The 25745-nt window shown below is 36.8% G+C and overlaps 1 protein-coding gene across 1 annotated transcript in view; it reads left to right on the top strand.

Moving 5' to 3' along the window:
* The window catches only part of thsd7aa (thrombospondin, type I, domain containing 7Aa), a 124188-nt gene extending 98443 nt beyond the window's left edge, over positions 1-25745 (top strand). Inside the window, exons 18-27 of the mRNA XM_056257589.1 lie at positions 791-906; positions 991-1108; positions 6913-7058; positions 8335-8509; positions 11641-11814; positions 12898-12993; positions 15897-15979; positions 19493-19706; positions 20660-20747; positions 24208-25745. Coding sequence (XP_056113564.1) covers positions 791-906; positions 991-1108; positions 6913-7058; positions 8335-8509; positions 11641-11814; positions 12898-12993; positions 15897-15979; positions 19493-19706; positions 20660-20747; positions 24208-24295 — 1298 coding nt within the window. The 3' untranslated portion in view covers positions 24296-25745. The remainder of the gene's footprint in view (positions 1-790; positions 907-990; positions 1109-6912; positions 7059-8334; positions 8510-11640; positions 11815-12897; positions 12994-15896; positions 15980-19492; positions 19707-20659; positions 20748-24207) is intronic.

Raw genomic sequence — 25745 nt, 5'->3', positions numbered from 1 at the left:
TCTGTTCAGGTTCATTTTAATTGATTGAAGAAATAATTAAGTGTCAGTTGGAATTCTCTTTACTTTTCCCAATACTGATTATAAACTAATCTCAACATAATATTAATTTTTTTTTTTTTCAAATATTGTAACATTTGCTCACAACACCAAGGTCATGCGTCTGAAATGAGAAAACGAATACCTTGAATGCATTTTAAGTTGCTTTGGATAAAATCATTTGGCAAATACATAAACGTAATGCCTCTGCTTTAAAATATTATTATATTGATAAAAACATAAACATTTTATTTTACTTTATTTTTTTTCCTTTATTAATAATTTTGTTATTATTATTTTGCACACCAGTGTTATTTTAGTATTATTTATATACTATTATAGTATAATATTTTGAATTAACTTTTATTTTTATATTTTTTCATTTTAGTTTAAGTTTTAATCATTTATGTGCTATGTGATTTGTTCATTTTTATTCATTTTGTTTTTTATTTTTAATATTTTATTTCAGTTTCAGTCATTTTAGTACTTTAACATACACTTATTTTATTACAGTTTCAGGCAACATTCCCAATTTATTTATTTTTTAAGGTTAAGTTTTTCATCTAATATTATTTCAACTTTATTGCAATTAATGACAATGATTGTTGGTTTTAGTTTTAGTTTTAGTTTTCAATAACAACACTGAGGTCCCAGGTATGAATTTTCACATGATAAAGGGAACGAGGATAATTCAAAATAATTGATCAGGTTCAGACTAGAAGAATTTTGTTTTGTATCTATATTTCCCATCCAGACTGGAGCACATGTCAGCTGAGTAAGCGAGCCGTGTGCGGGGTTGGATTCAAGACACGCATGCTGGACTGTGTTCGCAGTGATGCCAAGTCCGTGGACCTGAAGTTTTGCGAGGAGGTACTTTTCAGTTCACAAGACATTGTTTACAACTGATGCTTCTTTTGAAAATCCACCTGAATAAATTGATCTCTGGTCTTTTAGCTTGGTCTCGATAAAAAATGGCAGATGAACGCTTCCTGTGTGGTCGAGTGCCCTGTCAACTGCCAGCTGTCTGATTGGTCGTCTTGGTCTGAATGCTCTCACACCTGTGGTCTTGCAGGTAGGCCAACACCTTGAATTGAACACCTCGATTTGAAGTTGTATATCTGCCAGAATACACACATAAAAAAAATCCGTTTTTGTGATATTATTAAATTTGCATGGCTTGGTTAATTCACACTCTCAGCAGTCTAACAGTCTGTTTCAGACTAAATCAAAAGCGTCAGGAGGGTCTTTGTGTCTTGTGGTCCAAAACGCTAGTCTTTGATGTGAGCTAACATGACTGGTTCCTCAAATGGCAGGTTTTAGGGCATTATACTGAGCTCTCTGCGGTCTTAGAATTACCAAAGCGTTGGCTGAAACCACAAAAAAAATGATGGTGTGAGAACAATTGTGTTAGTATCACCCTGCAGCAGCATTTGAGAGGAGGATAATGATGTCCTTGAGTGTAATTCCATCTGCTCTGACGATTGATTAGGGGCCCATTATGTTTGTGTGCTTGGGGCCTAAGAGACCGTTCCACTACACGTGGTCTTTGAGAGTCAATGACCAGCAACAGCAAGAGCAAACCCTGCCACTGTTTGAAACCTGTGCTGGCTTAGTTCATTGTAGCATCTTTAATCTGTCCCCAGGCTGGAGGATTCCCTCAAAGACAAAGAATCAGCAGGTGATCTGTAGCCTTTCACAGAAACAGAGAAGTCCTCACAAGGGTTCGTACGGGTGCTTGAAATCCTTGAAAATGCTTGAATTTTGATGTTGCGTTTTCAAGGTTTGAAAAGAGCTTACATTTTTGATCAAATGCTTGAAATTGTAACTGTATTTCTTTCACAACAAATACCTATCTGACTGAATAGTTTGTTTATTAAATGGAGAAATAAAATGTTGGAGAGTCTAAAATGAAACCTGCTCGCTTGTGCATGTGTGACTGCGATGTGCCAGTCTATTTCCATGTGTGACTCCGCCCCCATGAAACCACTACACTATGCCGGGAGGTTGTCGTTTCAGGGTGCTTTCACACTGGGCTCGTTTGCTGCGGTCCGAGCCCGAGCGCCATTGTTCGGCAATCGTTAACGATTGTTCCTGGTGCGTTTGCGTGCATCTTACGTCATCGCAAACGTGCACGGCGCATGATAGAACACAGAACACGGTTCAATATGTTTTTTTTTTATTAATTTGGTGCTATTATGCGCAGCTGAGTGAACAACACAGGTTTACTGTGTGTTGGGGTTGGCTTTCTGCTGATTGCAAACGCACTCTTGAGGAGACAGTGGTTTTCCATTCATTTGTTGCCCTGATTCCACTTGCTATGCCTCAATACACTGCATACTCACTCTCGCTCGCATCCAAGGTAAATCATCAACACTGTCATCCCTTGCATGTGTTTTATTTAACTAAATACATCATAATCAGCTAAAACGCATGCGCAAGTTACTTTACTTCCTGAAAAAGTGCGCACCTGAGTCCGTGTTGCTTTCACAATCACGCGAACCGCGGTACGGTTCGAATGCAACAGAACTCAGACCACCTCCTCCAGGTAGTCTCGGGTTCGGTACCCCAGTGCGCAGCCAGGTCCGCATGACAGCGTTCACATTAGCGACTTTGCATGCGAACCGTGCCCCGTTCCGAACTAAACTCCCAGTGTGAGGGGGCTTTTACACTGGGCTCGTTTGCTATGGTCCGAGCCCGGGAGCGTTTGTTCCCGGCGCCCATCCCCCCCACCCCCCACCGCAGCGTTGGTCTGGTTTCACACTCAACTTGATTCTATGCATATTACGTCATCGCAAATGTGCACGGCCCTATTAGAAAACAGAACGCGGGTCAATATTGTGTTTTTTATTAATTCGCTGCTATTATGCGCATTTGAGTGAACAATACAGGTTTACTGTGCGTGTCTCACATAGGGTGGCCTTCTGCTTGCAAACAGACTCTTTTGAGGAGACAGTGGATTTCCAAATCAGGTGCCCTGATTTCACGCGCAATGCACGAATACACTGCAGGCTCACTCAATCCAAGGTAAAATCATCAACACTATCATCCCTAACAAGTGTTTTATTTAACTGAATACATCACAATAAGCTAAAACGCATGCGCAGGTCACTTTACTTCCTGAACAAGTGCGCACCCGAGTCCGTGTTGCTTTCACATTCACGCGAACCGCGGTACGGTTCGGGAGCAACCGAACTCAGGCCACCTCCTCCAGGTAGTCTCGGGTTCGGTACCCCAGTGCGCACTCGGGTCCCATGACAGCGTTCACATTACCGATTTTTCATGCGAACCGTGCCCCGTTCCGAACTAAACTCCCAGTGTGAAAGCAAAGCACCCTCAATGAACGTTGGCTCGAAGATGAAAAATAAAAAATATGGATTAAACGGGGACAAACCCCACGAGTTGCCTCTTGTAAAGTCTGCAAACAAGACGTGCTGCTTTTCACAATGGGCGAGTCTGCTCTCTCGAGTCACATGAAACGTTAAGTCATAGACTTTTCAAGTAAGCCAACTGAAGCCTTCTGTACACGTTAGCGCCGATTTGTTTACGCTAGTAACTGCTAGCTAGGAATTCGCTGGCTAAGTGAATGAGAGTACTTGGTGTGATAATGTCATGTTAGTATTGCATGTCCGTTATGGCACGTTCATTTGTGGAATATGCAGTGAATAGCCAAAGTTACAGCACAGTAACTGTACCGTTAACTACCCGCAAATTAAAACTCCAAACGTTAGCCCAGTGCATAACAACAATCGTTGATTGCTGAACAGAAATCATGTCACATGGAGTGTCATAAGTAGCCTACTGTAAGGTTGAGGATGGCCTTATGCAATATTTACACTGCTCTATTCCAGTATGTATGTCTTGGCAATGAAATAATTTTTCTTTCTTTCTTTCTTTCAATCAATATGGCTATTCATCAGTCAGGTGCCTGTGCACTGTCAGAGTCTTCTTTGAGTTTTATCTCACAATTCTGACTTTATTTCTCAGAATTGAATGATATACACTCGCAATTGTGAGTTATAAAGTCAGAATTGGGAGAAAAAAACGTCAGAATAGTCGCAATTATCTTTTAAAATGTTTTATTCCGTGACGGAAACAGGCTTCCATAGTTGTATTACCCTGACATTTTTTTTTTTTTACTACTACAAATTATATTCAAATTCATTTTAATTCAGAAATCAACATAGAAGAGGCATATAGTCTTTATAGGAATTGTTTTTTTTATGTATTTTCCTATAGATTAATAGTGCTAGACATTAATATTCCTGGTGATTGACCCACTTGGCACACCTGTACATAATGAAATTAGGCATGAATTTTTGTGTTTGTTTTTGTCAGTAAAGGTAAATTAAAGTGTTAGGTGCGACAAACAGTATCTAACAGTAACTGTAGTTCAAAGCAAAAAACTCAGTTGTGAGTGGAGCCATGAGCGAAAGAGCTTGCGTTGGCTTTCCTATGGCTCGCTGCTTATACTGTTTGCCCTAAACCTGGCGTTTCGGCCACCAGTAGAGACAGGGAGAGAGAAAACTGAGAAAATAAGCGATCCCTACAGCTAAAAACTCTCACAAAAGCACACAAGCACTTGTGTATGTATAGTTTTCCCAACTGAACACAGCATATAAAAAGAGGATGCAAGGCACTGGCAGTTGATTTGGTTTGTGGCTGCTGGAAAGCAGAGAGCTTCAGAGAGAGAGGATTCTCCGCAGGGATGGTCCATCATGGCAGGCTGCGGTGAAGATGAATTGCATCTGGTACAACTTGCTTTAGGGCAACGTGTCAGCCGGGGACTGGGCTGTGATCATGTTTAACATTACGAAGTTCCTAGCGGTGCCCTTCGAGGTTGTGTACATCCAGCCAAAATAAAACTAACTGCAAAGAAGTTAGTATTAGACACAGTCTTACCCAACCCCAGCCCAGAATCTGCTTGGCCTGATGACCTTTTGCTATGAAATATATTTCAGTGCCAAAACTGGTATCTTATTCACAAACCATAGGCTTTCACTTTTGTGCTTGTTTTTGTGTCCTTATTTTATTAATTTATTTATTGAAAGGATTGCATTATATGAACCAAAAGTGACGGTAAAGACTTTTACATTGTTACAAAAACATTTGATTTCAAATAAATGATTTTCTTTTGAATTTTGTATTCATCAAAGTATCCTGGGAAAAAAAATATTAGGCAGAACAACTGATATCAACATTGATAATAATACGAAATGTGACTTAAGCAGCAAATCAGCATATTAGAATGATTTCTGAATGACATTAAATGTGACACTAAAGCTTTGCCATCTCAGGAATAAATTAGATATTGAAATATATATATATAAAAAAATCGAAAACAGTTGAACTGTAATAATATTTTACAATATTATTGTTTTTACTTTATTTTTGACAAATAAATGCAGCCTTGGTAGAGACTTTCAAAAACTTTTTAAAAAAATCTTACCAACCTCAAATTCCATCCACGAAGAAAGATGATTATGAGTTAGGATTAGATCTCTAGAAGTGGTATTATGCTGATTCGTTTGCTCAATAAAATAATGTTGGAGAATACATCCATACCTTTAAGTGCTTGCTAGGATCATCTAGTAATTTAAATAATACACATTTTGAAGGTTTTTGAAGGTTTTGTTATTGAGTTCTTTGTGTTACCACCTACCATGCAAAATAATGGCTCTTGTGGAGTTTTATTGCAAGCTTCCCCTGGGCTTCACTTTTAAACAGCAGGATGCATTCTGCCTGAAAGAGTCTACACTCCATTTCTCCCCATCCCTCTCCTCAGCCCTCTGGAATCCATTTAAGAAAATCAAGAGGGGGGGAGATGAATATTCAGAGTGGTTTCAGGGACTGGAATTAGGCTTGAAAAATGCTTGGCAGATTAAGTTATTCACAGAAAGGAAGGAACATTACAACACAGAAATAAAGACTTTCAGGTTACATATCGTTTTTGGCATTCCATTGGAGAGAGATTGAGTTACCTGAGATTAGTGTGTGTAACATAAGATGATTCACTTACAGTAAAAGCCTTTATTTCATCCGAGGAGTCACTTTCTTGAGGTTAAAGCATAAGATGATGAATATGATCTTCGTCGGTGAGCATCAGGAAAACTAGGGCGTTGTACTTCTTGTGTGAGAGTGAATTTGAAATAACATCGGTCATGTCGTATAAAAGTGTTATATTGCTACCACGACAGAGCTCAAACTAGGGCTGGGCGATATGGCCAAAAATATTCTTTACAATATTGTTTTCCATATCATATTATATCAATATTTATCACAATATCCATTTACCATTTATGGGGAAGAAAATGCTTTACACATATTTGTTAGACCTTGAGAATGAATGTAAACATGTTTGTTCACTATTAAATTCCACAGACAGAGGTGTTAAATCCAGGTTCAGAAAGTAAAAGTCCTCCTATTTTGATCCAATCACCTGGATTTGATAATTAGCACAGTTTTTCAGTCAGGAGATAGTACTAATTAGTGAAATCAGCTGGCTGAGTTCATGGGTGGAATAAACATATGGCAGGACTTTTACTTTCTGACCCCTGGACTTTACACCTCTGTCCACAGAGTAGCTACACTGTATAATCAGTGATCAGTTGACTTACTTAGAAAAAGTAAGGAAAAAGTGAGGAAACAACCTTGCCTTAAGTAAATCAACTTCAGTTTCAGTAGGTATCTGACGGTAGTTTTTCTCAAATCAGTGCCATTGTTTTTTTTTTTTTTTAAGGCATGTTTATAAAAATTTCTTGAATGTCCTAATTGAACTAAGGCCTAATCCTGGCTTAATCTAAGCCCAGGCCTAAGGGTTTTAACAATATTGCAATACAGCATCTCAAAAATATCTCTTTTCTTCAATCTTTCTTGTAGGGAAGCTGTGGAGGAGGAGAACTGTGATCCAGGCCTCTCAGGGAGATGGACGGCCGTGTTCCTCACAGCTGGAACAGTGGAAGCCCTGTCCTGTTAGACCCTGCTACAGCTGGAGGTACAGCGCCTGGTCTCCATGCAAATCTGAGGTGAGTTTGCTCATGATTCGCTCAGCTGGGACTAAAAGCTGAATTAAATATTTAAGAAACTTTTGTAGTAGATGTCGATCCTTGACTATATGTAACTTTATATTTATAAACCAGGATCATGTGAAACAGTATATCAGACACATACATTTTATTTTTTTAGGATGGGGAGGGGGGGATATATTATTTTCAGAAAAGATGCTTTAAATGAAAATGACAGTATAGACATTTAGAATATTAATGTTACAATATATTTCTATTTCAGTTAAATGCTGTTCTTTTGAACTTTCTATTAATCTGTTAATGAGGATCCTGAAAAATGTATCGTGGTTTCCGCAAAAAAATATTAGGCACCTCATCTGTTTTCAGCATTTATAATAATAAGAAATATTTCCTGAGCATAAAATCAGCATATTAGAAGGATTTCTGAAGGATCATGTGACACTGAAGACTGGACTAATGGAAAATTGTCATTGGGAATAAATAAACAAAATAATAAATTGTCATTAAATAAATGGAAAAATGAACGCACATTATTTATTTGAAAAGGCATTGCAGATGTTAAATTTACAAAGTAATGTCTAGCAAATTAACCTGATTAAGTACACATTACTTAGCGTGTATGATATAGTATTGTTATAAGGTTGGCACTCTTCCGTATAACAAACCACCAGCACTTCATGTTATCTGCGTCAGTGTTTAGATATGTAGAATATTCCCCAATCCTTTCCTGCTTTGGCCTTTCCACAGTATTTCTGCTGTCGTCTTCCTCCTGTCATCAGTCTGGCTTTCAGGGCCCAACAGGGGGTTTAATTAAAGACAACAGACAGAAGACAGCCTCTCTCTCCGCTCCTTTTTTCCTGTCTCTCTCTTCCTCCTTCCCCCCATACCTCATGCTCCCGTCACAGTGCAGGCTGTGAGAGAATATTGACTATGGCCTTTGTTCTCGGCTGCCTGTCTCTAAAGTGTCTTCTGACAGCCCTCAGCAGTCTCCAGCACTTGTGCCTCATGTTTTCAGAGATTTTCAGCAGCTATGAAAAAATAATGCCGGTAGCTGACAGTGCGAAACATAAGGACTGAAAAACAATGCTGGGATTTCTTATTCCCTTATTTTGTATCACCATGAGAAGTTTTGCCCTTTCCAGGTCTAGAGCTCCAAAGAAGCTGCATTTCTGTGTAGAATCCATCCTCAATCTCCTTTAGGACTACAAAAAGTTGTTTTTCACCACAGCTGGTGTCCAATTGTAGTTGTTAATGTCAAAACTCTGTGTTTCTTCAGGGTGCACGTTGTGGAGAAGGCCTGCGCTTTAGGAATGTGTCCTGCTTCGTGTCTGACGGCTCGGGGAAGGATCCGGGCAGTATGGTGGATGAGGAACTGTGTGGAGACCTGGAGCAGACAGTGGATGGAGACAAACAGATCATCCTGCAGGAGTCCTGCACTGTGCCCTGCCCAGGTAACAACTAATGCCTCATCTGTGCCAACATGCTGCTGATGCAAGCACTGAAAATGAAGTGCCATGTTGATGTGAAGCTTGGGTTCAGCAACTTCAAATCTGGAATGAACTGACAACATCCAAATTAAATGACAATATATATATATATATAAAGAACACAGTCAAAGTTTACCTCAGTTTACATAGTTTAAGCATCACACATCAAGGGCAGGGATTTTCAAAATTAGGTTAATGAAACCACAAAAAAAAAAAACACACAAAAAAAAGATACAAAAAAATGTTTTGTTTTTGACAAAAAAAAATATTAAGCAGCACAACTGTTGCCACTTAATAAATTAAATTTAAAATGTATTAAAATATCAAATTAAATATTTTATATATAAAATCTTAAATATTAATAAAAAAAATGTGGGCTGTTAATAGGATTAAATTATCAATATTAATCTCATGATTTCCTACCAGTCTTTACAAATCAGATTTGCAAAACAAATCAGTAACATTAAATCCTGCAAATATGTTAAAATGATATTCCTGTTACATTATTAATTTACCTTTACCAGGTCAGTTAGATGTTTTTAAATGTTTCTGAAACAAGTTTCTTATGCCCCCCAAGGCTGCTTTTGTTTGATCAAAAATACAGTAAAAACAATAATATTGTGAAATATTATTACAATTAAAAATAACAGTTTTATTTGATGTAATGACAATTTGATTAAAGCCTATTATGTAGTTTAGTGGGAAAATACCATGCTTAATATTTATCTCCGTCAGTATAAATGGGTTTTTATACTTGAAAATATGTAGCTGCCTTTATATTTTTGCACCCTGGTCTATAGGAGTGCGTTAAAGAAAACTTGCAATCTCGCATTCCTCTGTCTAGCAGCTCACTTTTATAAATCAGTCAGAACTAAAATGTCATATTAACGAGGCTGCTTTTATGAGTCATCACACTGCTGCAATTCAACACTCTCATATACCTTGCGATATTACCTCATTCAAAATGGAGAATTAAACTTCATGGCTTCATGGCCATTGTTATTTCACAGAAAAAGGATGGAAACAAAGATTTCTGCTCAGACATTATTTTTAAAGCATTTCGTTTCAGCAAGCGAGTTTGAGTGACAGATAGTAAGACAAAATTTTGACATGTCCTTTGTGGCAGAAGTAGAGGGTTGGATTGTACGGAGTGCCTAAAGGCACATGGTGATGGAAAAAAAAATGAGATGAAATATACTTCAATGCTTTTGAGTTCCTACAGGAAACTTTGCTTTTGCTTGCAAAACTTTTGTATCCTTTGTGAGCGAACACAAAGTTTCTCATGGAAACGCAAACATTTAGGGGAACGCCAATTATTTTCAAGAGAACGCAAAAGCATTGATTGATATCAAATTTTTCCCCATCTCATATCATATTTTTTCCTTCAACATGTCCCTTTAGGGGCCCCGTAGGATTGAGATTTGTACAAGGGGACAGTAACGGTGACGTCACACCAGCGTGTCAGTGCAGATTTGTGTTGTGTTAGGGTAAGTTACGTGAAGCTTTCTTTAGAAAGTCGCATAGTCCTTCACCCGCATTGACCTTTGACCCCATCATTCTTCGATCTTGAAGTGTAGCTCCCTGGTACACATCCCGTCTCGCCCCCATCTATAAAACTCCAGCTGTGACCTACTGCTGCGCTCCCTCTGTGTCTTCCCTCTGTTTTGTTCTATTACGATCTCTCTCGTTCTTTTCTCTTTTCACACAAATGTTTCTTGATGATGCCCAGCTTCACATGTGAATATTCATCCCTCTGTTGTGAAACCTCATCAGCTATTCACACACATATTAGAGTGTACTCTGTGAACTCAGGTGTCACATCTGCCTCTGGCTTTCCGCTGCGCACGTGCTCTGATAATCACGATCATAGGATTAGGGATTCATGGAAGGACAACGTTATGAATAATTAATACTCGGGGAAATATTCACAAATCAGCACTGCTATGACAACAGGACAGACTGACCTACTTCTGTTGAAAAAACACCCTGAGATCACACACGCTTAAAAAAAAACGTGAAAGTGGAGTTTTAGGTATATTATCTTAATATCCTTAATATTAAAAAGAAAGCCCACAAGCGGAATTTGTTAGTTTTAGACCCAGTAGGTTGATAATGCGGAAACTTTTTCGTTCTTTAGGGTTTTAGATTGAAATCTCTTAATGAATCACTAGGCCCACACAGAATCTGTGCCCGCGGAGCTCCTCGGAAATCCCTATGGACTTCTGTAGATTTGAAACGCTTGTCTTCTGCAAAGTTTATTTGTTTATTAAATATTTTGGTGAATTTGAATTATGCCTTCAGCTACCAATAATACTCTAGAACTCTCAGCACCATTTAAATAATTTTTCAGCAAAATTCATGCTTATAGCTGTCACACAGTTTAAATTTAAAGGGGTTATTTTTTACATTTTCATCTTTCTTTAGTGTGTAATGTTGCTGTTTGAGCATGAAAAAGGTCTGCAAAGTACATATCAGTGCACACTTCACATTGTTTCTGAACTCCCTGAAATGCCTCGAATGTAGTTTTCTTCTGGGAACAAACACGTCACAATATTCCTAATTGAAATAATTTCCGCTTTGGAAATCCGCAAAATAAAATGCATCCGTAAAATAAAAGGGGCGAGCCCTGGTCGAGTTGCGTTAGTAGCGCGTTGAAACTCACGGTTATGGTAAGGGGCGTGGCATTTCTGAAACATGCTCCAAGCGGTTGACCAATCACAACAAACTGGTCCAGCCGACCAATCAGAGCACATTGCGCTTTTCAGAAGGAGGGGCTTCATAGAGACAGGAACTAAACAGAGCGTTACTGACAGGCTGGGAAGAGAGGTGCTGCAACAATGTAAAATATGTGAAACATAAGCTGGTTTTGAAAATTCAAGCATGAAAACCTATTCTAGTGGACCCCAAAACAAAATCAAGACTTTGAAAAAGGCCATTATAGATCCTTTTAAAAAATATAAAAAAGATTGCAACAAAACAAAAAGTATTTATTGTGAATCATGAAAGAAAAGCTTGCTTTAATCTATCCAAGTAACTATGGCAGTCATATCAATCACCCAATAATTTTCTAACAGAGATGTTGATGTGTTGGCCAGGTGAGTGTTACCTGACAGACTGGACTGTGTGGAGCCCGTGTCAGCTGAGCTGTATCAGCGGGGATGATCTGGGCTTCGGTTCGGTGCAGGTGCGTTCTCGTGCCGTTCTAGCTCAGGAACCCGAGAACCTTCTTCAGTGCCCAGAACAGGAATGGGAAGCCAGACCATGTACAGGTGAGTCAAAACCAAGGCATTTAGGGCTGAAAATGCAGATAGATACCATAATGTTTTAACCTCTTAAGTGTCGTGCCCCCTTTTTTGAATAAACATGAAAATGCACAATCCGAACTTAAATGGTTGTAATTCAAGAATGCTTTGGAATGTAGATGTAAGATTGGTCTTGTTTTAAAGAAGACATTTGGCAGATTTTTGTAGAAGTTAAATAAATTAAGAAAGTGAAACAGAAAAAGAGTTATGAAAATGTAAAATGTAAACATTTAATTATTCATATTTTATATAAAATATATTTTTTCAAAACCTGGTGAACTCTAAAACTGCAAGAAAATCAAAGCCAAAACTCTGAACAAGTTGTGTTTCAAACTGTAGGTTGATATCTCAAAAAATGAGCTTTCAGTGCGATTTTGTTTGGGTGCAATACCAAACTTTTTCATTAGATGACAACCAGACTCCATTACTGCCCATATAAGGGCGCCTCCATTTCCATATGTGTTATGAGTGATATGAACCATTATTTCCACAATTTTCATACAATTTATGAAGTAGGGATCCTATTCAGAAGTAGTAGGGGAAGTTTGGCAAATTTTGATATGAATTCAACCTCAATAATCACATAAAAATAACATGCATGTGCGTTATAGCTCGCTGCCGCATCACAAATGGTGAATCTATAATTTTTTTCTTTATATTTAAAACTTTCAGACCTTTTTAAAAATAAAAAAAAATGAATGGATGTTATCTTTTGAACTATTGGCATGAAAACAAACTGAGGTTTCTACCATTCTTTCATGATTTTCATGTTCATCACTAGGTCTTAAAACACGCCTTAGGAGTATGAACATATTCTTGTTGCAAATTGATAGATTACGGCTCTTCTGTAATTTATTTTGAAAATCAATCACCAAATATGCAAAACTACAGATTGTAAGCTTTCAAATGATATATAGTTTGTCAATATTAGTTTAGTATAGGATATTACTGTTTTAAATATGTAATGTCTATGGTGCAACTTAAGGGGTTAAGGTTTTGAAATAATTTTTCTCCATGTGTCACTGTTAATACTGTTTTATGCATTTTAAGATGGCCAATGTTATGAATACAAATGGATGAACGGTCCATGGAAAGGCTCATCTCGTCAAGTCTGGTGCCAGCGCTCTGATGGATTAAACGTCACAGGTGTGTGTTTGAAATTAATAAAAAAATAATTATAATCATGTTCTTTAAAAAAAATAAAGGACAGAAGAAAACAGAGTTGCAGCCCAAGGTGCACAAATTGTAGAAGTAGAGATAAACCACCCTGTATCTCTTTCGATATTTAGAGAAAAAATGAAACCATTACTTTGACAGAAGCATCAATAATCTTTCCCCAGAGAGTGTTTGATGACAGACCGGGGTTTGAGATAAAGTTGACGTCCCGTGCTGTCATTTCCTGTCATGAAGGCTGAAGTGTACGATGTCTCCTCTTATTCATCTGTATATACTTAATGGAAATATGCTTTTAATCCATGACAATGTGACACTCACATTTAATCCCATTCACCATCATGCCAGCTGTCCTCCCGTGTTAATGTGTCTGTGTGTGTATTTCTCCGTCTCTCTCTCTCTCTGTTGGTGCAGACGTGGAAATACATGAGAACAGAAGTATGCCCATGTCCCTCACACTCTGCAGAAGGACATTATAAATACATTTACAAATGAGATTTCATTTTCTGCTGAGCTTTGTAATGCCATAGTTATGCCAAATAGAGGCTTGGATTCAATCCCTATGATTTTCAAATGTTTATTTGTCCTCTGTGTTGAGCCGTCCAAACTGACCTCGTTCCAGATGGCACACATGAGTCCGGTCACTTTTGATTGGCAGAACAGGGCAGCAGAACTTCTAAGGCTGTAACCAATCCCTCTACAGCAACCAGGTCCCCGTTTATGCATATTCATGAGTTACATTAAGGTGTGCAGCGGTATGAATATTCATACAAGCTGCTAATTGGTAAACATGTTTCTGCAGATGCTTACAGTTTATGCTGCACCTTTAAAACTGAGATCTTTTAACACGCCAATAGCTTTATCTTATTGCTAATGATGAAATTGTACACTAAGAGAGAGAAAAAAAAAAACGTTAAATTCTTTTTTTTTTTACGTTTTACAAGCATCACCTTGTAACCAGCTCTCCGGTGCTGGTTGAGGACTTTACAATTGTCATTTTACCTGGCAGCAGCAATCTAGAGTTGTTCCGGAATCGAGGAGCAGTTCTATTTCACTGCTCCCATTGTTGATTGGATGTATTGATTCATCCCAGCTTAGAGAAAATAACACCAGTGCACTGGCCGTCGGCTGCCTATTTCAGTGCTTTTATAGATCCAGTTGATTCCCACAGGCTGCGATTTGTAGAGAGGTGAGCGAAAGGATGTTGAGATCGTACACATAGGCGAGCCAAGAAGAGGATCATTTTTAATTGCGTTGGCTGATGATAAAATGGGCCAAAATCCCATAGACGTACATTGACGGAGTAGCCCACGCATGAATATCTAGGGAGCAGAATATAATAGAGACTGAGAATGGTAGGAAATGAGTAACCCCTCAGAACACCTTAGCAACCACCGAGAACATCCTAGTAATGCTCTAGAAAACACTGGGCCACAAAGGTGCACTTCTGGGCCTCTAAAAAGGTTTGGAGAAAATAATATAAAATTATAAAGGAAATATATTTTTTTATATAATAAACAAATATATAAATAATATTTAATTTAATGAATACAAAATAATTCAATATTTTATTTAATGAATACAAATCTATTAAATCAATGTTATATAATAATAATATATCATAATAATATAATAATAATTCTGCTTTAAATCTTAACTCTAATTATTTTAGTCTATTGACCGCCAGTTTTATGTTTTTCTTTTGTTTATACACCTAATTATGGAAGCTCATATCTGCTAAATAAGAAAAAAATCTCAAATTTTGTAAATCATAATTATTATGACATAAGTCATGATTATGAGATAAAAAGTTGAAATTATAAGATGCTATGTCAATGAGATAACGTCAAAATTATGAGATAAAATGTTGACATTATGAGATAAAATGTTGACATTATGAGATAAAAAGTCAATTGTGAGCTATTCAACAATAATGTTGAATTTGACAAAAAGTAAAAATTATGAGATAAAAAGATCTTGAGTTGACATAGGAAGTAGACATTAAGACTTTTAAAAATTACGTTTTTATTTTTTTATTATTATAATGTGGCGGAAATGGGTTTCCATGTCTAACAGTACTAATGGTGGGAAGAAAATAAGTACACTTTTTTTTTTTTTTTTTTTTTTTATAGAATCCACATTATATTTTATATATGCATGCACATTTTTATATATATATATCAACAATATATAATTTAGGGAGAGGTCCCTCAGAAAGGGGAAACATTGTATTGGACTGTCTTGCTTTTAATGCAAGTAGACAACATTTTAATGTAATTTTTAATGAAACATTTGAATGATTTTAAGCTCACTTAAAGACTTTAGTAAGATTTTACCAGAATTTGTATAATATGTAAATGTGAAACATCTCGTATAATCTTACCTGCTGTATTTTTCTTTCTTTCTTTTTGTTTGTCTTTTATTTGTATTGTATTTATGCAACACTTGTATATTTTGTAACTCTAGTCTCATCTGCTGACATGGCATTACAAGTCTATACTACTACTACCCTCGAAAGATAGTCCGCCCATATTGACATTGAGTTTTGCACGGCCAAGCACCACTCACATTTTCTTTACTGCCTCATGCATATCAGTTAACACATCAGTAATATCATAACACGAGAGGATTTAAGCATGGATTAAATTGGAGTGAAGTGTGCTTGGCTGTGTTTTGCATTTCCAGAGAGAGGGGGGAGGGGGAGGGGGAGGGGGGGGGGGGGGGGGGGATGAATGTGGGAGAGCAACAGAATAGAGAGTCTTTGATGCCTCCTGCCTCCAGGAAAATACACTGGCTGAAAATGGGCATGTGCTTCTTTGTGTGTGCGTGTGTCACTGTCATTAAACAATATAAAACTTTGAACTCTTTCCCTGCAGGTGGATGCCCATTGACAAGCGAGCCGGTGTCAGACAGGTCATGTGACCCAGCCTGCGACAAACCTCGCTCAATCTGCACTGAGGTTAGTATGTGTGCATCATGTTTATGTCTCCTGAGGTGTGATGCTGGGATGCAGGCAGACTGCAAACAGGCTTTATGGATATTCAATACAGCAGGATTCGACTTCCTTCAGGAGAGTTAGTGCTGGAATGTATAATGGGAAATGATGAAACATGAGGACCAACTGCACCGGTTGTAATTGGAAGATTTGATATCCGCTTATCAACAGCTACCATCTTAATAACTTTAGATGGACACTATCAAACCCTATTTACTGTTCAGTCTTTTGCTGATAAAAAATAACAGTGTTAGCCCTTTGCATGGGCTTTCTCAAGCACTGTGACCAATGTCAGACGGCATTAGAATCAGTCACACTTATACTGCAGTAGAGATCAGTGCAGGCCAAATAAAACACCTTAGGGAAGATATGGCACTATCAGTTGAAAGCTTATATTATTCTGGATGGCTGTTTTGGAGTGGTTGGTGTGTTTGAAGGTTTTTATGCTTGCTTATGCCTTTGATTTGACTGTAAGATCCTCTAAATAAATTATTAATGTGTTTATGGACATATACAGTTGGGCAGAGCGTGGTAAGATGTTGCAATTTCTTTAATATATATATATTTTATTTCAATATTTTATTATATTTTATTTTAATAATGTCATTTGCAACGTTTTTAATAGTTTTCTTTAATTTAATTTGGTTAAAATGTCTTACTCTTTTAGGTCGTACTGTAATTTCCAAACATTATCCACAGAACATGTAATAAATAGAACTGGAACAATTAATAGAACAAATTAGTTGTAATGAAATAAACGTATAAATATATTTATATATGCACACACGCACATTTACACATATATATATATATATATATATATATATATATATATATATATATATATATTAGGGCTGTCAAATGATTAATCGTGATTAATCACATCCAAAATAAAAGGTTTTTTTACATAATATATGTGGGTGCACTGTGCATAATTATTTTATATATATAAATACACACACATGCTTGTATATATTTAAGAAATATTTTCATGTATATACTGTATATAGATTTATATATAATTTATATTATATATAAATATTTTATATATAAATAATACTTTTTTCTTAAATATACATGCATGTGTGTGTATTTATATATATATACAAAATAATTATACACAGTGCACCCACATATATTATGAAAAAAAACTTTTATTTTGGATGTGATTAATTTAATCGTGATTAATCATTTGACAGCCCTAATATATATATATATATATATATATATATATAATGTTATATATGTTAGATGCGATTCATTTCAATTAATCGATTCGACAACACTAATTACAATTCAAATGAATAGAGCTAACTTTTATTTTATTATTGTCATGTATTCGATATTGTATTCTTTTGCAGCGTTCTAAATTGTTTTCTTTCATTTCTTTAAAATGACTCTTCTAGGACTCTTCAAAACATCATTGACAAAACAGTTAAACTTACCTTAATAGCAATAAAAAAAATCTAAATCTAGTCTACAGAACCAATCAAACACTGGCTTGTTCACGTAAACATATAGTTGTCTCTCCCCAATGATGCACTATACATTTTGGCATTCAGCATCGGTCTGACAGCCAAAAAAATATGTACAGTTCCCTGGAAACAGGGTGGCTCAATTTACCCCACTCCCCCCTATATTCAACTTGTTCCTTTGAAGATAATCCTAGATGCACACATTCATTGTGAGCTACTACATATCTCCTCCAGCGTGCGAATTTTTTCACCCCCATTGCATATGAACTACATGTTGTGTGAAATCGATATGATTGTGAGTGTATCTAAACCGTGTCTCCCGGTGTGAAGAGAATCCCTCTACTGTGAGTAGAATCTGACTGTATTTATATCAGATTCTTCTGCTACATCTGGACCTGCTCTCTTGCGCCCGTCTGCAGAGATGCAAAAGCCCCCGGTGCTTCCGTGAACGGGCCGATCCGAAGGCTTGTGTTTGCGTGTGGGGCGAATATCCTCCCAAGATTGCAGTGGGAATAAGAGACCCCCTGCAGACCACAGGAACCTGGGGGTTTCTCCACATATATTTGCACACAAGCACTCAGGCCTGCAGAACGATGATGCTCGTGGAGACCCAAATGGCTTGTCAGTGGAAGAACGCGTGCTGGGACGTATCTGGTCAACACCCACACTCGAACATGCACTCGTAGCCATGGAGAGCCTTCAGGATTCACGCAATCCGGATGTTTTTCGGAACAAGGAAAGCACTAAAATAGCACTAGCACAGTATCTTTGAAATCACAGCTAGACGCTGCAGAAATATTTTTAGTAGCTGTTAGCTGGAAGAAAGAACAACGTGACACTAATACAGAGGAAGTTAAGCGATGGTCGCAGGAGACGGAAAGTGAATTCAATTAGAGGCAGTTTAGAGGCCGGGGGAATGCCACAAATAGAAAGATGTCAGTGTTTTTAACAACAGGTATCAATGGTTTTCTGGACCCATTTTATTCAGTCTCACATAGCCATACTTTGAACTGACAGCATCAAGTCTGGTCCACATCGCAGCTTATCTTATTCTAACCTAGAAATGACTACATGCTTCAGGTAAAAGTAGATGTTGAAACATTTTAATTTACAATAGAAAAGACAAAACATTTGCATGAAAGATTGCTGTTTGAATTTGGGGGAAAAATTATATTGTGCTTCTTATATCCAATAAACCAAAAATGCTAATAGTGGCTAATTTTGATATAGTCAGAGAAAAATGATGAATCCATATTGAAATGCCTTGTCTTTTTCTGTTGTAGTACCCAATATAAAAAGATTCTATAACAATAACAAAATAATGCTGTCTCCACAAAGCGTTATATATATAAATAAAAAAAACTAATAAAAATTGCAAAAAATCGTTGTGTAATAAAATGTAATAAATTGTTTCAGACCTGATGTCTATTTATAAAATGTAGTACTGGTTAATTTAGACATTCACAACTGTTTGTGTTTGGTATGATGCTGACCAAGGCTGCATTTATTTGATCAGAAATACAGTACAAACAGTAATATTGTGAAACATTTTTTACAATTGAAACTCACTGTTTTCTATTTGATTTTTTTTTTTAAATTGTAATCTATTCCTATGATGGCAAAGTGCATCATTACTCCAGTCTTCAGTGTCACATGATCCTTCAGAAATCATTTTAACATGCTGATTTTGGTGCTCAAGAAACACTTCTTATTATTAATAGTGTTGAAAAGAGTTAATATTTTTGTGGAAACCTTGATTTGTTTCAGGATTCTTTGATGAATAGAACATGCAAACGAACAGCATTTTTTTAAATGGATTTTTTAACTACATTATAAATGTGTTCACTGTCACGTTTGATCAATAGAATGCATCTTTGCTGAATAAAGATATTGTTTTTAAAACTTTTGAACAACTTTTGTTTTCCATTGTTTTATAGTGCATGCAGCTTGTCTGATGTAAACAGCTCCACGTGTGTAACTGGTGTGATGTCTCCCCCTGCAGGCTGGTTTCTGCGGCTGCGAGGAGGGTTACACTGAGGTGATGACGTCTGATGGAGTGTTGGACCAGTGTACGCTCATACCAGTGCTTGAGATCCCCACCGCAGGAGACAGTAAAGCTGACGTGAAGACGATCAGAGCTCTCAGCCCCACTCAGCCCACCGCCAACATGCCCGGTCGTGCAGGACGCACCTGGTTCCTGCAGCCCTTCGGACCTGGTGAGTTTGGGGAGAACAAAGCTCTGAATGGGTGCAAAGACTCATATTTTCACATATTTTCACAGTTTCACTTTCTTGTCTTCAAATTAAACGGAATATATCCATGCGAACTACACCATGTGGCCCATAGATTGAAGGTTAATTGAAAAATGATGCATGATTTGTTTGCATATGCCACTTGGTTTGGTATTTTGGCATCAATGCAATGAAATTCAGATTTTATTCAAAGGGATCTATTATTCTTTTTGACATTTTGAGCTTTCTTTAGTGTGCAATGTTGCTGTTTGAGCATTAAAAGGCCTGCAAAGTTACAAAGCACAAAGTCACTCCAAAGGGAATTATTCTCTATATCAGTGCGCAGTTTCTGAACTCCCTGAAACGCCTCCGTTGTGGTCTTGAGTTTTCTTCCGGGAACATACACGTCACAATATTCCTCATTTTAGATAATTCCCGGCCAAGACATACGGGGGGAAAAAAAGGGCTGAGGCTTATTTGGGTTGCGTTAGTAGCGCGTTGAAACTTGCGGTTATGTTAAGAGACGTGACATTTCCGAAACACGCTCAAAGCTGTTGACCAATCACAACACACTGGTCCAGCTGACCAATCAGAGCACATTGTGCTTTTCGGAAGGAGGGGCTTCATGGAGATAGGAACTAAACAGAGCGTTACTGACAGACTGAGAAAAGAGGTGCTGCAACAATGTAAAACATTTTTTTAAAATAAGGTGTTTGTTTTTTACCGCTGCAAAAAAGGGCATAATATGTCCTCTTTAAGTGTCCAAATCATTTTTGAGGCCACAATAACATATGAAGGTCCAAAAAAGGAAGGGTGTTCCCAGCAGGTAGGGGAGAATGGCTCTGACTAGTTTTTGTCTGTTGTCTTTGTTATAAGCAGCTGAGATGCAGCTGTATCATTGTGTTGATGTGTGTGTGTGTGTGTGTGTATCTGCACAGATGGCAAACTGAAGACCTGGGTGTATGGTGTGGCAGCTGGAGCTTTTGTACTGCTAGTGTTCATCGTCTCCATGACTTATTTAGCCTGGTAAGAACATTTGATATAACATCAAACTAGACATTTTGATCCTTTCATAAATCATCTGCTTTATTCTATTCATCTTTAGTTACATCTAAGTTACTTTGCCCTGCACTGCAAAAATCCTTTTACATTTACACTACTTTTACATTTTCCTAATCAATATTTTTGTCTAGTTTTCCACTAAAACATCCTAGTTAAAACGTTAATAATACAACTGTACTTTCAGGGAATATATTATAAAATATTATTATTATTTTTCCTGTTTTGTAAGAATAAACCTCACTAAATCCTGTTAAATGTATGCTGTAGATAAGAAAAATCATCACCCATGGGGTAAGAAACTTAAATCAAAATATATTTTATATAAGTCAAGTATATGCTTATGTTTGAACTGAAAACAAGACAAAAATACTGATTTTAAAAAAGCTTCTTTTTTTTCAATTGTCATTCTTTTTCCATTTTTCTCACTTCTTCATTTGTCTCCCTAACCCCTTCATACCTATCAGTTTTTGTATGCTGGCCCGGCGCTCTCCTCCGAGCCCGGACCCTTCCCTTTCCTCTGTGGTTTGGGTCGGACCCAACGACCAAGAGCTGATATATACCTGTCCTGACTGTCAGCACATTGAGACTCAGTTCCACTAGAGCTCTCAGCTCAGTCTCATCTCTCATGGCCTTGCCCTGTGGCCAATCATGTCCATCACCTATGCCTTCTCACTGTCACATGTGCCTTTCTGACCAATCACAAGGAGCTGTTTGGAGGAGGTGAGCTGGTAGTTCAACCGCTAGAAACAGAATGAAGATCAATCGTGTAGCTTTATATAATAGTACACTACTTTACTTTTTTTTTAGATAATAAAAAACCTATATAAATCTGAGAAGAAATAATTTGTTTTTAAGTTGTTTATACTTACAACAAGTGGAAATAACCTGCAAAATGCAAGACACATTCTCTATAAAAATCTGTATGGTGTGATTTTACCAGATCAAATCAAATAAATACGTAATGAAATTACTAAGTTTGTCGTGGAATGTTGTTATAAATAAAAATACTGTAATGTAAGCGTAAGTTAATAGGCATGAAATGCTTTTTTTTTATTTATTTGCCTGAACATGCAATGCCACCTGACATGCGCCATAAAATACATTTTTAACTATGCAAAATTGAATACACCAACAAATACATTCCAGCATTCCATGACATGTTTAATAATTTAATTATATATCTATTTATATAATTTCGTCTGTTAAATCACTCCATAATGCACTGTTGCTTCTCAAGTAAATTTATCTTGTTTCAAGAATTTTTAGATGTTGAAACTGGGAAAATAGGACTCGACTACTCATTAAGAATAGGATTTTTTGCAGTGTATCCATACAAATCTAAAGATGACTAATAAAGAACTTGGCCATTTGGCCAATATTTTAGCCAGTTTTTGTACCCACACTGCTCCCTGATGGTCAGGTCTGACACCCATCATCATCAATGAATACTCATCATTTTCTTACACATTATTTTTATTATTAAATGATGCAAAATAATGTTTCTTGAAGGTCACATATAAATGTTGATAGTTGAACCTATGTTCAGAAAAGTTTTTCTGATGCTAGAATGACTTTTAAGCTAAATTGGTGACGCTGAGGTTTAGAAGATGTGGTGTTGACATGTGTCCCTATCTCTGTGTCATAGTACTCGCTAAGGTAAGTTTGGTTTGTAGAGTTAAGCGGGCTGGAATGTGCTGCTGGCTACTTCCCTGTTCCTTCCAGTGCTAAAGCATATGCTTCCTGTAAAAGTTAGCATGGCAGCTAATTACTTATCATAATTAATAATCGCTAACCTATGTCTTTGCAGAAACTTCTCTTTTAAAAGCTGCAAAATAATACATTGCACACTTAAATGTGCAGTGCTGAGTTATTATATAAATAATTTAATTACTTAAAATAAAATATATTTCACTTAACATTTAGTCAAAAGTTTAGAAACATTACCATTTTTAATGTTTTTGAAAGAAGTCTCTTATGCTTATCAAGCCATTTATTTGATAAACAGTAATATTGTGAACTATTATTCCAGTTTTCTATTTTAATATACTTTAAAATATAATTAATTTATGTGATGCAAAGCTGAATTTTCAGCATCATTACTTCAGTCTTCAGCGTCACATGATCCTTCAGAAATTATGCTGATTTATTATCAATATTGAATACTGATGTACTTTTTTATAACCTGTGATATTTTTTTCAGGATCCTTTGATCAGTAAAAAGTAAAAAAAAAAAAAAAAGAGCAGCATTTCAAATATAAATCTTCCGTAACAATATATACTACGGTTCAAAAGTTTGGGGTCAGTTATTTTTTTTTTTATTATTTTTTTTTTTAAATAAATAAATATTGTTATTCCCCAAGGATGTGCTTAATTAATAAAAAGTGATAGTGAAGATTTATATTGTTAGAAAAGATTTATATTTTGAATAAATGCTGTTCTTTTTATCTTTTTATTCATCAATGAATTCTGAAAAAAGTATCAGAGGTTCCAAAAAAAAAATATTAAGCAGCACAACTGATAATAATAACAGTATCAAATCAGCATTAGAATCATTTCTGAAGGATCATGTGACACTGAAGATTGGAGTGATGATGCTGAAAATACAGCTTTGCATCACAGAAATAAATAATATTTTAAAGAATCTTAAAATAGAAAACCATTATTTGAAATTGTAATTTTTTTTTTTTCAAAATATGACTGTTTTTCTGTAAACATTAAAAATATAATAATGTTTATAAATGTTTTATTGGCAACTAGCTGATATACTATATATATATATATGTGTGTGTGTGTGTGTGTATGTGTGTGTGTGTGTGTGTGTGTGTGTGTGTGATATATTATACAGCTATTGTTGCCAATGAAACATTTCTCATTTTCATTTAATTTAACCTGACGTACTAAAATAACACAAAAAATATATATTATTATTTTTTAAATCTATATAAACATATATATATACATATATAAAACTAATAATGAAAAGGCACAACAAAATTTCTAAAACTTAAAAAAACAATAAAATAATTTAAAATATTATCTCAATAAATCATGAAATAACTTTGGTGCAGTGTGTAATGTTATAGTTGTATAAGCTACACTAAATTTCATCTACTGCATGATAAAAAAAGGTATTTTACTAAAGCATGGCAAGCAGCAGCAGTGCATGGACATCTAACAACACAAAATACCCCCCAAAACACAAACGCAAGGCATTTCAATGATGCAAACTGATAAAACACTTGAACAAACAGATGCAATAGATATAAAGGTCACAGATTTAAAGCAGTGCCATAAGATGTTCTAGAAGGTCGGATCTCTTCAAAGTTGATTCAATATGTGCAGGTAACCAATCTTGCTATCTTTTTGCATCTGTGAAGCAAAAATGATATTGCTTTGTATTAACAGCTGTTTTATTTTTCCACAGCAAAAAGCCAAAGAAGCCCCAGAGAAGACAGATGAACAACAGACTCAAGCCTCTGACTCTGGCTTACGACGGCGACGCTGACATGTAGCCTAACCACGTTCACTACGCACTCCAGATACTCGCCTCTTTCCACAGTCGGCCATCGGTACAAGCCTCAAACAAGGAGACTCGCGCAAGCTCACCGACTGCTTTTTATAAGACCGCTAATGGAACCTCAGAGAGAGACTCGATCCATGTTTATATAACGTTTCTCCCCCCTCCTTTTTTTACGTTCGAGTTTTTTTACTTTATTTCACGAGAGCCTTCACAAACTCTTCAAAAATCTTCTTCAGGAAGTCTGCCTTCACCTCTCTGCCATTGACATCTTTCTGTAACATAGACTTGTCTTTCGGGAGGAAAGTTGCAGGACCCTTATTAAATTGGGAGGTTTTTGCTGAGAAGCACAAAAATACGCCCGTCTCCTGTTTAGCAAACTCGCACTTCTTGTCAGCTCCTGCAACGTGTCAGTGGCTGTTGGGACGTGCCATGTTTAGAGAACCAAAATACACAATTTAGAAGCATTTTGAGCGCTGAAATGTTCTGCCGGACCCTCCTCTGCGTCGATCAGAAGGGTAAAAGACTGCAGCTCACTAGCGCCCCCTATAGAAACTCTGGCCTGCCTTTCCCCCTTTCTCTATTCAGGCTCCATTTTGCACTATATTAGTGCAGCATGAACATTTACTTATAGCATTGCCATAGAAAACTGACTCTCGCAAAACAAGATGACGTACAGTCTTGTGCTTGACGGAAAAAAAAAGAGCGAGAGAGAACAAAAGTAGCCCTTTTTCCTTCTAATGGAACTCACCGATGTTTGTTTATACATACTTGTTTACTGGTTTCCTCTTGTTTGTGATAACGGGGCAGTTGAAAAGATTTTTTTTTTGTGGGCTCCACAAACCCCGTCCTGTTGTATGTACAGTCGCAACCAGCCATGCGCTTGCTTTCTTTGCCTGATTGACTCGTGTGTGATTCAGTGGTTCTTTTCACCTTAGAGATCCAGGTCGGTGAAGGTTTCCATGTCTTTCAGTCTTCTCTGATTCCAAAGGGCTCCGTGTTCATAATCCGAGCGCTTTTATCAGTATGATGTTTGATTTACTGATTCTACTGTGTCTGTGGGAACCTGTTCTGTTTCGCAGTTTATATACCACGGCTAGCTAACACAATAACGACATGCAATTTCATATCAGCTAGATTTGGAAAAACCAATGCTCTGATCAGTTTGGACAACATTCGTTTGGCATTTTTAGCTCTGATTTGAGGTTGAAAAAAACTCAGCTCAATAAGTAATAATCCAAAAATACTGTGTTTTGTGCTGGCACTTTAGAAAAGGGACGATGTACAGCCGGTTATTATGTAAGGGATCACGTACATCCAGCCGGTTGTTATCTCAGAATAAACCCTGACAGGGTGATCAGGTCTCGCGTCAGCCTGAAGGGGTTTATTCTGCGATAACAAACATTATCCTGCTTATTACACGGCTACTTGCCACATAAGTACAC

This window comes from Rhinichthys klamathensis, unplaced genomic scaffold (assembly GCF_029890125.1).
Source record: "Rhinichthys klamathensis goyatoka isolate OS25496 unplaced genomic scaffold, OSU_Roscu_1.1 h1tg000140l_1, whole genome shotgun sequence".
Lineage (NCBI taxonomy): Eukaryota > Metazoa > Chordata > Actinopteri > Cypriniformes > Leuciscidae > Rhinichthys > Rhinichthys klamathensis.
This window is presented reverse-complemented; position numbering and strand designations above follow the sequence as displayed.